Below are 15,463 nucleotides of genomic sequence, written 5' to 3' on the forward strand. Positions count from 1 at the left end.
GATTAGGCCCGTCCACCTTAAGGGTGGAAAAAGGGTAGGGAAAACTACAGAAAAAGGGTAGGGAAACTAGTCGCTACTCTCTAAACAGTAATTAAATAAACTAAATAGAAAAAATATCTAAGAAAAACTAACTGTAGATACAAAATTTTTAAATACAACCTGGAGCCGGAGAAAACGCAACCTCGTAGCTGAAGCGGCAAATGAGATCTGGGTACATGACACCTAGCATTATGGGACATAGTATAGCCTCGAGCCGGTGAAAATAGCTCTTGAGCTTTAGTACTAGGCCGAGTCGGAGCCGAGGTTCGGCTCCGAACCCATCCAGCAAAAACGAGGGCGAGATTGACAACTTAACATTGAAGGGTTCCACTGCCATGAGGGCCTGCAGTTCAGACACTCGTCTTGCTGAAGTGATGGCTAGAAGTAAGGCTGTTTTCCAAGACGGGAATTTCAACTCTGCTGTAGCAGCTGGTTCAAAGGGGGGAAGAGTGAGTTTTTCCAATACAAAGTTAAGGTCCCAGGCTGGAGTGGGAGCTCTCCTGAGGGGTCTTACATTTTGGCCCCTCAAAGGAATTGTTTTAGCAGAGGATGAGAGAAGAGGGGTGGCTCAGTATTATAATGTGTTGAAATGGCAGAGGCATGAATCTTAATTGAAGAGAAGGATAGGCCCTTGTGGAGCATTTCTGTTAAATAATCTAGAATATGAGGTAAACTGGGCACTGTTGTGCCCATCCCCTGAGCTTGGCTCCAGGAACATAATCTTTTCCACTTTTCTGAATAGGATTATTTAGTACTAGGTCTCCTTGCCTCAAGAATGACATCCAGCACCTGCTTACTGAGAGTTGCTAGAGGTTAGCTCAGGAAATTAGCCAGGCTGCAAGATTCAGGGCTTGAAGCTGAGGGTGCAGAATCTGGCCCGCCTGCTGGGACAGCAGGGAAGAGGTCTGAGGCAGGTGCCATGGCTGCAGCACTGTCAGGCTGCGCAAAATGGGGTACCAGTGCTGGCATGGCCAGTCTGGGGCAATCAGTATTGCCCTTGGCTTGTCCTGTTTGATCTTTAGTAGAACCTTAGAGAGGAGAGGCAGAGGGAGAAAGGCATACATTGAGAGGCTTTCCCAGGTAAAGGACAGGGCATCCACTTTCCAAACTTGACTGTGGTGAGTTCTGGTGCAGAATTTGTTCAATTGGTAGTTCTGAGGGGAGGCAAACAGGTCTACCTCTGGTGTCCCCCATTTGTTCCTCACGAGCTTGAATATTTTGGGTTCCAGTTTCCATTCGTGTGGGTCCATGAGATTTCTGCTCAAGTCTGCCAGTGAATTTAGTTTGCCTGGCAGGAATTGAGCTTGCAGGTTCACTTGGTAGCTCAAGGCTGTATTCCACAGAACCATGGCTAGTCTGCAGAGTGGGTAGGAATGGGTTCCCCCCTTCTTGTTTATGTACCACATAACTGTGGTGTTGTCTGTCTTTACCAATACCTGTCTTGGAAGAATAAGGTCTTTGAAGGCTGTCAGAGTATTCTGTACAGCTAACATTTCTTTTTGATTGATATGCAGGTGCATCTGTTTTGGGTTCCATTTGCCCTGAATGCACTGCCCTGTCATGTGAGCCCCCCATGCATAGTCTGATGCATCTGTTGCTAGAGTTTGGGTGGCAAGGGGTAGAGTGAATTGGAGTCCCTTGTTGTGGTAGCAGGCCTCTGCCCACCAAAGGAACTCTGCCCTTATAGACAAGGAATGATAGGAATCATTGTTTCCAGGTCCTGAGAATGTTGACACCATACACTTTTTAGATGCCATTGAATTTTACTCATATGCAGTCTTGCATATGGAATTAACAGACTGCAAGAAGCCATGAATCCCATGGCTTGCAGGACTTTTCTTGCAGATAGCTGGGTTTTTGTGGCCAGTAAGTTGAAGTAGGTTGTCAAATAAACTTGTTTCTCCGAAGTGAGGAATGCCATCTGGGAAGTTGTGTTCAAGCTTGCTCCCAGGAATACAACCTGTTAGCAGGGTACTAGCTGTGATTTCTTCTCATTGATGGTATACCCCAGTGAGGTTAGAAGTCTCTTTACACATGCCAGGTGTTGTAATAACAAATCCTGACTTTCTGCCTGAATCAGGCAGTCGTGCAAGTATGGGTAAATCTGAATATTTCTCTTCCTGCAAAAAGCAATGGCTGGAGCTAGGCACTTTGTGAATACCCTGGGCGCAGTAAATAAGCCAAAGGAAATTGCGGAGAACTGACGGTGCACGGAGCCCACCCTGAAACACAAGTATTGTCTGCAGGATTCCCTTATTGGGACGTGCAGGTAAGCTTTTTTTTTTTTAAGTCTAGGGTTGCCAGCCGGGCATCCTTGGCTAGCAAAGGAAGAAGCTATTGAAGAGCTAGCATTTTGAATTTTGGAACCACCAGAAAGGTGTTGAGAACAGACAGGTCCAGGATAGGACGCCAGGAGTTTTCTTTTCTGGGAACCAGGAACAGTCCTGAATAAAAACCTTGTCCCCTTTGTTCTGCTGGGACAAGCTGAATAGCCCTAATACTGAGGAGAGAGAGCACTTGCTTTTGGGCCTCTGCCCACTGATTTTGGGGGGAGATCTGGCCATCCACTTCGGGTTGGAAGTGAGTGAAAGTGGAATCTGTATCCTACAGAAACTATGTTTAAAACCCATTTGTCCTGGGTAATGAGTTCCCAGTTTTTTGCATGCAGGGTGAGCTTTCCCCCTAAGGGAGCAAGTAGCTGAGCAGGGCTTGGAAGAATTAAGGATATGTCATTGTGCCATTTTACTATGGGGGGTGGCTTACTACTCCCTGTTTTGGAAGTGGGAGCCCCCCACTGCTTAGATCTGTGCATAGCCTGAGACTGAAGTCTTGGTGGTCTGCTGCTCCTGGGTTTGGACTGAGAAGGCCTGGAAGGGACTGGAAAAGACCAGTTCTTTGAAGGCCAATGCCTACTGAATCTAGGAGGCTGTACTTGTAAGAAATCTAACAGTATGCATACATTTTGCTTTTTCCTCCATCCTTTTGAGGACTTCTGCTTTGTTACCAAAAAGGCAGTCTTGGATTAAGGGTGCATCCAGTAATTTAGCTTTAACATGATCTGGCAAGTTTTTTTTCCTTAAGCCAAGCATGCCTTCTAAGTACAGACCCAGTGATAGCAGCCCTGCAAGATGCTTCTAGAGCATCAAAACTACATTGCAAAGTATGTTTACCAACTTGTTCAGCAGAATGCATTAACTCTTGCAAATCTTTGTGTTCAGCATAGTCAGGAATCAACATCATTTTCTGTTTAAGTAGTCCCATACTATGCTGCTGATACTTTAACATATGAAACTGACAATTTAAAGCCCTAACGGCCAAAGTAGCAGAAGTGTATACCTTCTTAACCCCATCTGTCTAAAGCTCTAGAGTCCCTATCAGAAGTAGTAGGATTTTTTGCAGTAGTAGCCTTAATGCCTTTTGGTCCTTGGGAAATGGTCTCTGGATCCACAGTAGGATTCTTGAAGAGGAATTTGAGAGAGTCAGGTACTCTGTAGTACCTGTCCGGTTTCCTGGGAGCTGGAGGCAAAGTGTCTGGGGTAAGGCTGGATTCCAGGAAAACATCATCTACAATCTGCAGAACAGGAGGGATAGCTAGAGGCCTGTGCTGAGGCAGGAGTAAGACTTCCCTAAGTCTCTTTTTGGACTCAGAATAGTCCTGGCTTTCCCAGAGGAAATGCTCCCTAAGGATATGCAAGGTTTCACCAAAAGAAAAATCCTCTGGAGGGGAAGTACAGGGAATGGAATGCTCTGCATCAGAATCCTCATAAGTAGATAAGGGTAAATCCTGGTAGTCAGAAGGAACAGAGATATCACATTCATGATCAGAAGAGTCAGAAAGAAAATCAGTTCTAGGTCTCTTAGAGGGGGAAGGCTGGCTTCCCCTAATTAAGGTAATAAGGTCTTCAGCCATTCTAAGTATTTGTTTTTGAGGCATATGGGCCTGAGAATGAGGTTTGATTGCAGGTTTTCTAGGCGTAGTGCGAGCTTTAGGACTGAGGAATTCGGTATTCTTAGCTTGAAAAGAAGTCGGCGGTTTAATATGAAAATAGCTAGGTCTGAATAACATCCTCAGAAGCCAGTGCCTGCACAGCGGTACCAGACCCATCCAAGATAGAGACATCCGCAGGTTCCATAGTCGAAGAAGCAGCTCGCGGCATACCGGACTCCAAATGCGTCTCAGTAGAGGCCTGCGAATCTGTAGTAGCAGGTATCAGGTGCTACGAAAGCACCTCACTGAGTACCTGTGGACTGGCGACTAGCTTAACGGAAGAGTTGTCAGCAGTTTTGGACCTATGCGGTCTGTCTCTGTCTTTATCCTTAAGTTTTTTCGGAAGATTGGTAGTCGGATGGCTTAACGAAGCCATTTCGGAGTATGGAGATAGAAAACGAAAGAATTTAGCTATAAAAATAGCCCAACGACGAATAGTTGGGGTGTTGAACAATGCACAAAACCGACAGCGAGGGACATCGTGGTCTGGGCCTAAACAGATGATGCAGTAAGAATTAAAATCTCTGTGAGGTATTTGCTTTCCACAGGCAAGACAATTGTTAATTTTTTCTGACATCTGTTAGAACAAGAAAAAATGATCCTCAACGGGGTACTTATCTTTTTGAAGACTTCAGGTCTGAAACTCAAAAACGAAAATTTCAGGAGTCAGCTGACCGGCACTTGCGAACTGCTTCTGCTTTGGGCACCACACGGCAAGAAAGACTGATGCAATGGTGTAGGCTGCATGTTTTACACCCCTGACGACCTGATGTCATGGAAGAAGCGACAGCATCCGACACAGAAATCCAAAGACTCTGGCATTCAGACCGGCTGAGAGCTACCTGCAGGCAGCTAACCCAAATGTGATGACTGGAACAATGAAACACGACATCTCTAATCTGTTTATATTAAAATGTTTAAGATCATATGTCAGTTAAAATGTTGGTGTAAAATTTATTTCTGTGACCGGATAAGATTTGGGACAAAACTGAAAAATATTTTGGACCAGGTCGCAAACCTCATTAACAAATTAAATTAAATTAAATATTAAGAACTGAAATAAGGTAGGGAGCAGTACACAGAAATGACAGGATTCCAAAATAATCCTTTTAACACAGTACAATAATACTTGATCTTGTGACAACATAAAGGTGTTTTATAAAATATAACATTAAATGCACATACAAGTATAACAGGAAAGTAAATTAAGGACACCTTTGGAATTATAATGTAAATTTTATGGTTACATGTTTTGTCCATGACATTACCTCATTTCTGTTTCTATTAGCTATGTTTATATCAAACAGATAATTTCTCCTCAGGTTTCCTGTGTAAAAAGGCCTTTTACAGACAATATACACAGAAAAAAAAAAAAAATGTAAAAAAATAAAATATACACATGGCACGAAAGCAATGACATCTCTGGTACAACTTACTTCTCTTGGCATATGAGGCTGCAATAAAAGATCAAACATAATACCGTTACCAAAAATGTAATCTGCTTACTGGTGGGACATCTCTATCAATTATGGTCCGGAAGATCTCCATCCATTGAGTCATAGTTTGGTTATTTAGCAGCAGAAGAGGTAGTGAACACTGGAAAATAAAGATATAAATTGGAATTACTTTCCACTATAACCTATCTGATTTACAACCTTTGCTTAAAATGAAGAAAAATACAAGTACAAATCAAACTAGAGATAACCAGACTTTAAATACCATTCACAGTTCATCAACTACAAAACAGACTAAAGAAAAATCTTAATCTGTTAAATGTGAATGATCAATTACTTCTAAATTAATACTTCACATTTGATCATAGATGCTAAAGTGAGATGCTTAGCTGTCAACCTCATTCACATCACCAGTAAATCTTCAGCACTGTCTTATTTAATACAATAAAAACGAGTTCAGGGATGCTCAATGAACCATGGATCATGTCCTGCAAAAAGCCCATACTTTATATTAGGTAAACGTATCCAAGTTGCAACACAATAGTATCAAATCTTCAATATGTTAATTTTAAGCTTACAATCTTGTATCTTTGTCAGTTTGCAAGTGGCACTTTGTGGCCACAGAAAAAGTACAATGCTAGTGCCTCACACACTTGGGAGAACAATATCATGGTTTAGAGATGTAGTGATTTTTCTGACTTACAAGACTGCGTGTCTTTCAAATATATACAGTTTTCTGCACTTAAAGTCATTTGCTGATGTTCTGAAACATACCTCAACACTACAGCATGCAGTGCATAAACTCCCAAACAGCACTTTCTGCCATCGTGAAACATTTTCATCATCAAATGCTTCCACGTATATAGAAACATCAGCAAATCACTAAGTCTGGAAGATGCATATGAGGTTACAGTCTACTGGATGCAGAGAAAATCTTAAGTCACTCTCTCTATGGCTAGTGTCCTCTCTCATTACTGTTCCAAAAATTTCAAGCTCCTACACTTGGGATATTCACACCCCTTTTGAATTATTTCCAGCATCCTTGCCTGCAGGGTGCACTATCTTTGAATTCAGGATGAATGAAGAAGCAAACACAGTCAACATCATCAGCATGCACTTAAGAATGCTCAATAGTAACAGGATAACAGACCACATGATGTATATTCTTAAGTCTGACCTAGGATACAGGTGCTAAAAATCTTATATACAAACATACTACATCCCCCCTCTTTCAAAACTTAGAAAGTAATATTTTGCTATGAGCCATAATGACCTGCACAAATATAGACATTCAATAACAAAAGAGTATGTTGCTGGACACTACTTCACAAAGAAAATATTCTGAAGAAATCTAAATGCTTTCTTAAATGCAAGACATTTCAATATATTCATTGCTTAATATAATCATTCTCCAATAGCCCATTTAATCTACTGCAGCACCAAGGGGTAGCTGGAATTTATTTCAGCAATAAATAGACAAGAAATAGTGAAACTAACCCTAAATGGGATTCCAACTCATCGCAGGAATATTCCTTATCATAGGAAGTTACTAGGCGATTGGCCCTGAGGCCTTTATAAGCCTAGCCAAGAGTTTAGCCCATATTTAGACAAATCAGCACCTGATGTCCCTTGTCCAGCAGGGACACGGGTGGAATCCCAGGGATGTACTTTCGGTTTCCCATCCAGTTATCCAGGTTGCGCTTAAAAAGGAGCAAGGAGGTACTCTGCTTGACGTGGTGAGGGAGTCTATTCCACAGATAGGGGAGTTTCTGGGACACAAATCTGTCCTGCCAACAAGTCCTATTGATGTCACAGACCAGGATGACCAATGAAATAAACAAAAAAATGGCAAGGCACAGAGCTGTACAATCCAACATTTAATGTTAAGCGCTATTTGTTTGTTTAAAATTACAAACTTCATCAGACAATTTATTACAGCCTTCCTTCACAACTGCTTAAATATTTATTCAAATTGTAACATCCTGCCCCTTAACAACAAGGAAATTACATCACATTCACCCATTACTTTCCCTTTTAAAGCTGTACACCACAAAAAAAATCATCACAAATATACAAGCTATACACCACAAAATATTCATTACAAATATACAATCTAAACTGATTATAAACCAATCAATAAAAAGACTTCATATAAAGTGGTATAACCATAAAAACAAAATTAATACAATCAGCAGCAGTATAACTTTAGAAATCAAAATGGATCAAATTACATTCTTAGTTATTATTATCTGATAAATACATATTTCTAATAATTATGAACATAACACTACCTAACTAGTGCTTTTAATCTAAGTATACTATCAATCATACAATGTTCATTCAATCTCGGCCATACATAAGCATCCAACATTAATTGCCACACCAATTCTGCTCGTTCAAGCTGTAGTGTCCATGGTCCACTCCTAACCTGATCTTCTACTTGCTGAATACCACAAAACTATGATCATTATAATTATTTATACGCTTTGCAAGTGCATTAATCAAGTTAATTTTTTCTTACAGCATATACATGCTCATATACTCTTTCTCTTAAGCTTCTAGTTATTTTTCCAATGTAATATGCTGGACACAATTTAAACATTGCCACACAGACCACCCCTTTTGTGCTACGAGTGAGTTTTTGATGAATTTCATATTTCTTACTCCTTACTATAAAATACTGACCCTGAAACCTAAAATGATATTGCACTCACTAATAATTATATTAAGTTTGAGAACAATTATGATTTACAAAAAGTAGGAGTTGCCATGGGGTCACCTTGTGGCACAATATTTACAAATTTGGTTATGGCGGCATGGGAAAGGAGGCATATCCTTAATGGTAATTTTGCAGAACATACTGCTAAAGTATTTATGCCCAGAGTAGAAGCTAGGTTGAGAAAGTAATCACTAGCCTGAAGGAGTAGATATCTGGTTGGAGCGGTGAGGAGCCAATCGTCCAGATATAGAAATATCTGACAACCTTGCAGTTGGGGATGAACTGCAACTGCTAGACATTTGGTGAACACAACTGGAGCTGTGATGAGGCCAAACAGAAGTGCCCAAAACTGGTAGTGACTGGCTCCCACCCAGCCTGAAACACAAAAAGGACCTGGAGCACCCGCACATTTTAATATGGTAGTACACATCCTTGAAGTCTAGCACATCCAACAGCCCATCTTCAGGACAGGTAACATGGACTGAATTGTGACCATCCGGAACTTTGTGTTTCACTGACTTGTTCACATAGGTGAGACCCAAGATAGGCTGCAGGTCCCCTGTTTTTCTGGGACCAAAAAGAAATTGGAGTAAACGCCCAATCTGACTTCATCAGGGGGAACTTCTTGGACGACTCTCTTTTTTACTTTCCTATTTCTTAGGCTGCACCTTCTCTCTGACTGAGTTAAACATCGGGGAGGTGAAATTTTTGTTTGGGAATGTCAAAAAAGGGAATGGTGTACCCTCTAGAGACAATCCTTAACACCCACTTGTCATGTGGGATGGCCTCCCAGGCTTCTAGGTGTAAGGAAAAACGTCCCCCAACTGCTTCCAAAGGACAGCAGTCGTGCAACTGTTCAGGATCGCTGGAAAGGCTTGTCCGGGGCAGGTTCCCGTGACCCTTAATTTTGCAGACCCCTTCGGCCAAGTGGGCAGAGACTACTGTTCTGACTATCCCCCTTTGCCTCGGGGGGGGGGTCTCCCAGAGTGTCCTGGAAAGGAACCTGCAACCTCCAAAACCATGTTTTCTTACTACTACGCAGCTTCCTAGAGAAGGTCCATTGTGACTTAGAGAAATGGATCCAGATGACAGACAGGGTCTTGCCATCTTTGTCACTCTGGGTCAGGGTGTCACGTACCATGGGCCCAAACAAGGTAGAGCCATCAAAGAGGGCATTACTGAAGGACTGCTTGAAAGGCTCTGCAAAATCACACAGCCTCATCCAGGCATGGTGCCTAATCGCAATGCCAGAACCGGACGCCATTAAGGTACCTTCGGCAGTGTGAGAGATTAGACTCATGGACACATTAGCTAGGGATTGTAGGGTGGCCACCCTAGAGGAAACAGACTCCCATTCCTAAATGGGTACAGACCCTGGGACCGAGATAGAAAGCTCCATAACTAAGTCCCTTTGCAGCCGGGTAAAATGAGACAAGTAGTTCAATGCCCAAAGAGCAAAGGTAGAAGAGGCGTAGGTAGACCCTCTTGTCAAATCTGTCAAGAGCCTGGGATTCTCTACTCGGTGGTAGACAGAGGAGCTGCCACCACAACCCAAGGCATCTACCAAAATTCCTTTGGTATAAAACTGCCTGTCACCTGGGACGCTTAAAACTTTATCTGCACATTTGGGGATAGGATCTACTGTATCCGGTTCCTTCCATGCCCTCGAAGACACCAGCTAGATAAGCAGGTTGGCTTGGGGGGGGGATACCCAAGTAAGTAAATGGACCGGTCCCAAAAGTCTCCCACAATACCGCCTCCTCCAGGGACAGGGTTTGGGAGGACCATCCACCCATCTGGCGAAGGATTTCAGGGATGTCTCTGAAGAAGACCTCATCAGGTGGAGATTTGGGAGAACCTTCACCTTTCTCAAAATCAGTATCTGTGGTGAGGGATTCCATAGGGAAATCCACATGTCTCTTTCAAGGGACCTCCTCGGCAGGATGCTCTGGGTAGGTGTTGGAAGAAGTTTGGGGATCCACTGAGAGAACGGTGTGGAGGCTTTCAAAAACCGGCTGTCCATGTGGTAGCTCAGAGGTCTCAGGCACAGCTCCTGACTGGGCGGGTGGAGCTCCAATGGGTTAATGGAGAGGACCCTATCCACAACCTCGAACATCGAAGGACTCCAGACTACTTGGAGCTGTATCACCAGGGTAGACACCTCCCAGAGAGAATGGGCCTCCTGCTCTGAGGGGGGAGTTGGAGCAGACCTGTCAAAAGCCGAGGTCCTGAGGGGAAGGGACTGCCCCAAAACCTTCAGAGTCAAAGTCAACCCTCTAAAACTGACCTTGATGCTACGGCTCAAAGACATGCTTGGAACCAAAGCAGCCAGAGCCAAGCAATTCTGGGAGAATGTCAGGGGTGAAGAAGAAATCTCTATCGCTCCTACACCCCAGCACCAGGACCCAATGGAACCGACAACTCCAAAACCAAGGGACAAATTGGAGAAGGAGCTACAGGCTAGAATGAGGACAGCCTCATGGATCCAGAAGCAGACAGGGTGGATGCAAGCCTCATCTGGATCTGTGTCTTGAGAAATTGCCTCAGGAGTTTACAGACATCCCTACAGGACAAGCTTCAGGAAGACCTAGACAAAGCTGAAGAGGGGGTGGGGGGATCTCCATGGGAAATGGGACAGAGACCTCCTATAAGACCTGGCAGGGAAAACCCTTGCGCCCACAGAGATGGAACGGAAGGAACACCACTCGGCCCTGTAACCACAGAGGAGGAGAGGTAAGGGAGCTCAGAGCTGAACTCGTCAGTTCTGAGGACTTGGATTGTTTTTGCAGAGGTTCTGAGGAGGACTGGGTGGGAAACAGCCTCCTGCATTCCCAGGGATCCTTGGTCATCTTAGCTGGGGGTTGAGCCCCTGATGTGGAAGTAGCCCCCAAGGTGGTGGAAGGAGGAAACACGCCATTTAGAATGAGTATGCGTCTCCTATCAGCCACAGCCTGGGGTGAAAAGCCCTGCATATGTCACAGGGGGCATCCAGGTGAAGAGACTCCAAACAACAGATGCACTCCCCATGGGTGTCAGATAACGGAGTCTTATGCCCACAGGAAGTGCATTTTTTTAAAGCCTAATAGCTTTTGATCAGCCATAGAAATAAAAAAGGAAAAAGAAAAGGAAGAACTTTTTTTTTTTTTTTTAAAGAAGTCTAATGGACGGAACCCGAAAGCTATATAGAGAAAGAAGGCAAAGGAAAAGAAAGAACAGGTAGGAAGTACAAAAAAAAAGGGGGGGGGGGGACTCACCCAGAAAACCCTAATGGAGAAGCTCAAGTTGGAACTCACTGCTAACGCGAAAGGCGGTAAAACAAGATCAGAGGTAACATGGTTGGACTGGGGCATTATGGAAGGTAGGAGGAATTCAAGTTTGGAGTCTTGAGCTATAAGAAGGCAGCCGGTCAGTTCCAAGCGTCAGAACAGAGTCCTCAGGTTAATGGAATGACATCAGATCAAACGATATTGACAGATTCTAAGTTACAAAAATTATATGTCACATACAATCTTCTGTACTGTCAATGTCAATCCAACATTACAGAGCACACTCAACTCCTGCCTTGCCCTAAACCTCACTCCTCCTCCAAAACATTGTTCTGCATGTACTGCTCCTACATTTCCCATTTTTTTCTATGTAATTTGCTCCTACCGTTTTCCATTCCCAGTTCTTATATGTCAGTTACTATATTCACTACTTCAAATACCCAGTATTTCTGACAGTAGTCTATAGGGAATTTTTAAAGCGGTCAACTCATTATACTCCCAAACATATGTTCCAAATTACCTCTTTCATTCCCCATCACACCACCAAGAATTGCAATCTACTTGAAGAAAAATTATTTGGAGTCTGCTTGGGGTATAAAAATACCTATGCAAATACTTCCAAGAAAAAAATCCTAAATCTTCTAGAGTTTCTTGCAAATTTGGGAGCCACACATATATCATCACATTGTTTCTTTGTGACTTGTTTATCCAATCCCTCTTCCCAATCTTTTCTAACCTCCTCTGAAGCCAATAATTTTGTTAATGGCAAGCTCACATCTGACAAGTTCAGAATTAACTTAAAAAAGATTCTGCAACAATCCAAGAAATCTCTTGACAGCTTGATATCATGTGGAGGCATATGTACTATTTTTCTCATTATCTGATTTCAAGCTTTCAAATGTTTACACATGGCCTATGTATTTCAGTTACACTTATTCAGTTTAACATTATTATGTCTCATGCATTTCACTAACTGTATCAGTCTCAAATCATGATCTGCTGTCATTTGGCCTTATACTAATAAGTCATCAGTTATGTTAACACCACAATCAAGCCCTTCAATGATCCGTGCAAATTTTCTAAAATGTTTCAGGGAGTAAAAAATATACTAACTGAAACTCTCAAAAATCTTTTCTTTCCAATAAGCAAATTAAAAGTATACAGCCTGGAAAGTACAGTTTTGTACCTACCATAAATGTAGATGTTCGAGTGCTAATACAGCTGCAGTAATCACAGATGGGTTTTCTGCCGTCAGGCGGGTCCTCGGTCGGCCAAATTCCAAAGTCTAGGTCCGGCGTTGGTTGTTGTCGCTTTCTTTCCTGACGTCAGTGAGGCAGGGGTATATAAGACACAGCCGACGCCATTTTCTTCAATCTTTCTTGCCCCAGATGTCAGGTGCCCCCAGAAGGAAGGCAATACATAAATTATATTTATATATATGCAATGCAATATAATCAAAAATCAGTAGTTGCAAGCAAATATACCATAGAAGGATAAGCCAATCAGGTTGTATGAAGAGGGGTTAGGCCCTAGGCCTTTACCAAGAGGGGAAGGAGGGAGGGTAACCTGTACTGCAGCTGTATTAGCACTCGAACATCTACATTTATGGTAGGTACAAAACTGTACTATGTTCATCGTGCATACAGCTGCAGTAATCACAGATGGGTAGAATCCCAAAGCTACGCACAGGGTGGTAGGCACTAGGTGGAACTGGGATGAGCCAGAATGCCCTGCAACACAGCAGTGGCAAAGCCTGCTCTAGTTTTGGAATATAAAGGCAGATGGTAGTGTTTTGTGAAGGTATGCACAGAACTCAAAGTGGCTGCCTCCAAAATATCTTTGGTAGGAACTCCTCCGAGGAAGGCTGTAGAGGTAGCTGTGGCCCTGGTGGAGTGGGATCTGATGCCTGTAGGGACAGATTTACCATGATAGGAGTAACAAAACCGTATGCAGTGGCCTATCCATTTTGAAATTGTCTGTTTGGTAACTGGCTTCCCTTGAGCTCCTACAGCATAGGACACAAAGAGTTGTTCTGTTTTCCTGAAAGGCTTTGTTCTGTCCAAATAATAACGTAGCTGTCTATGGATGTCTAAGGAGTGTAGCAGCCTTTCCTCTTTGTTTTGAGGATTGGGGTAAAAGGTAGGTAAGTGTATGGCTTGATTTAAAGCTACCCTGGATACCACTTTAGGCATAAATGACGGGTTGGTTCGAAGGGAAACCCTGTCCTGATGGAAGATGAGGAAGGGCTGCACAGCCATGAGGGCTTGTAGTTCCGAAACCCTACGAGCTGAGGTAATGGCCAGAAGGAAAGCTGTTTTCCAGGACAAATATTGCAAATCTGTTGAGGCAGCTGGTTCAAAGGGAGGCAATGTTAATTTTTCTAGAATGTAATTAAGATCCCAGGCTGGCATTGGTTGTTTCCTTGGTGGTCTTATATTCTTAGCCCCTTAAGAGTGGGTGAGAGAATAAGGGTGGATCAGTGTTGAATTCTGCAGAAATGGCTGAGGCATGGATTTTTATGGAGGAAAATGAAAGTCCACTGTTCAGCAGCTCAGCTAGATACTGTAATACCTGAGGCAAATTCAGTTTTCTAGGATCCTGGCCTTTTTTCTCATTACAAGAGCAAAACCGTTTCCATTTTGCAGAGTAAGCCTTTCTAGTAGATGGCCTTCTGGCCTCCAAAATGACATCCTGCACCTCTTTGGGGAGTAGGGTCTGTTGTGTTAAGGAATTTTCCATGCAGCGAGATTGAGTGTTTTCAACTGACTGTGAAGAGTTTTGTAGCTGTGTTGAGTCAGTAGAAGAGGCATTAGAGGTAGGGGCCAGGGAGGAGTATGCGTTAGGCTCCTCAGGAGTGGGTCCCAGTGTTGTCTTGGCCAGTCTGGAGCAATCAGTATCATCTTCGGTCTGTCTGCTCTTGCTTTCAAGAGCACCTTGGGCAGAAGAGGCAGAGGTGGGAAAGCGTAAACTGTCCATGCTGCCCAACTGAATGAAAGGGCGTCCACTCTCCAGGCCTTTGGATGAAAGGTCCTTGAACAGAACTTTTCCAATTGATGATTCCTGTGGGAGGCGAAGAGATCTATGTCTGGCCTTCCCCACGCTTGGATGATCTTTGTAAACACTTGAGGATGCAACTTCCATTCGTGTGGATCTGTCATATTTCTGCTTAGATTGTCTGCCAGCGTGTTTTCCAAACCTGACAAGTACTGTGCTTGAAGTTCGATTTGCCATTCCAGAGCCAAGTTCCAAAGTGTCATGGCTAGTCTGCACAGGGGGTATGAATGTGTTCCTCCTTGTTTGTTTATGTACCACATTACTGTGGTGGTGTCTGTTCTTATCAATAATTGTCCTGGATGCAGGAGGTCCTTGAAAGCTGTAATTGCATTTATCACTGCTAGCATTTCTTTTTGATTGATGTGAAGGTGCTTTTCCTTTTGGGACCATTTGCCCTGAATGCACTTGTCTGTCATGTGCGCCCCCAGGCGTAATCTGAGGCGTCTGTTGTGATGACTTGATTTGCTTGAGGCTTTCAGAATGGGAGACCTGTGTTTGTTTGACATGCTTGGGCCCACCATAGAAATTCCTTTTGCAAACATGGAATTATTGGTATTATTGTTTCCAAACTGTGGCTGTGTTGAGACCATAGGTTTTTTAGGTACCATTGAAGTTTCCTCATATGCAACTTTGCACATGGGATTAAAAGAATGCAAGATGCCGTGAAGCCCAGAGCCTGCAGGATTTTCCTTGCAGTAAGCCTGGTACAATTTGCTAGTATTTTGAAGTACTGAGTTAGTTGCCCCTGTTTTTCTGGCGTAAAGGCCATCTGAGTGTGTGTCCAAGTTGGCACCCAGGAAAGTTATTTTCTGAGATGGTGTTAGTCTGGATTTCTCTTTGTTGACTGTGTATCCCAGAGAATTCAGTAACCATGTTACATAAGCCAGATGTTCCAGAAGTATGTGCTTGCTGTCCGCTTGGATCAGGCAGTCGTCCAAATAAG

General features: G+C 43.2%; 1 protein-coding gene across 1 annotated transcript in view; it reads right to left on the bottom strand.

Moving 5' to 3' along the window:
* Window positions 1-15,463, bottom strand: part of IPO8 (importin 8) — a 3,293,983-nt gene that overhangs the window by 2,632,570 nt on the left and 645,950 nt on the right. Inside the window, exon 6 of the mRNA XM_044088203.1 lies at window positions 5,534-5,623. Within this exon, the coding sequence (XP_043944138.1) occupies window positions 5,534-5,623 (90 nt within the window). The remainder of the gene's footprint in view (window positions 1-5,533; window positions 5,624-15,463) is intronic.

This window comes from Protopterus annectens, chromosome 11.part0 (genome assembly GCF_019279795.1).
Source record: "Protopterus annectens isolate FY-2018-M chromosome 11.part0, PAN1.0, whole genome shotgun sequence".
Taxonomy (NCBI): domain Eukaryota; kingdom Metazoa; phylum Chordata; order Ceratodontiformes; family Protopteridae; genus Protopterus; species Protopterus annectens.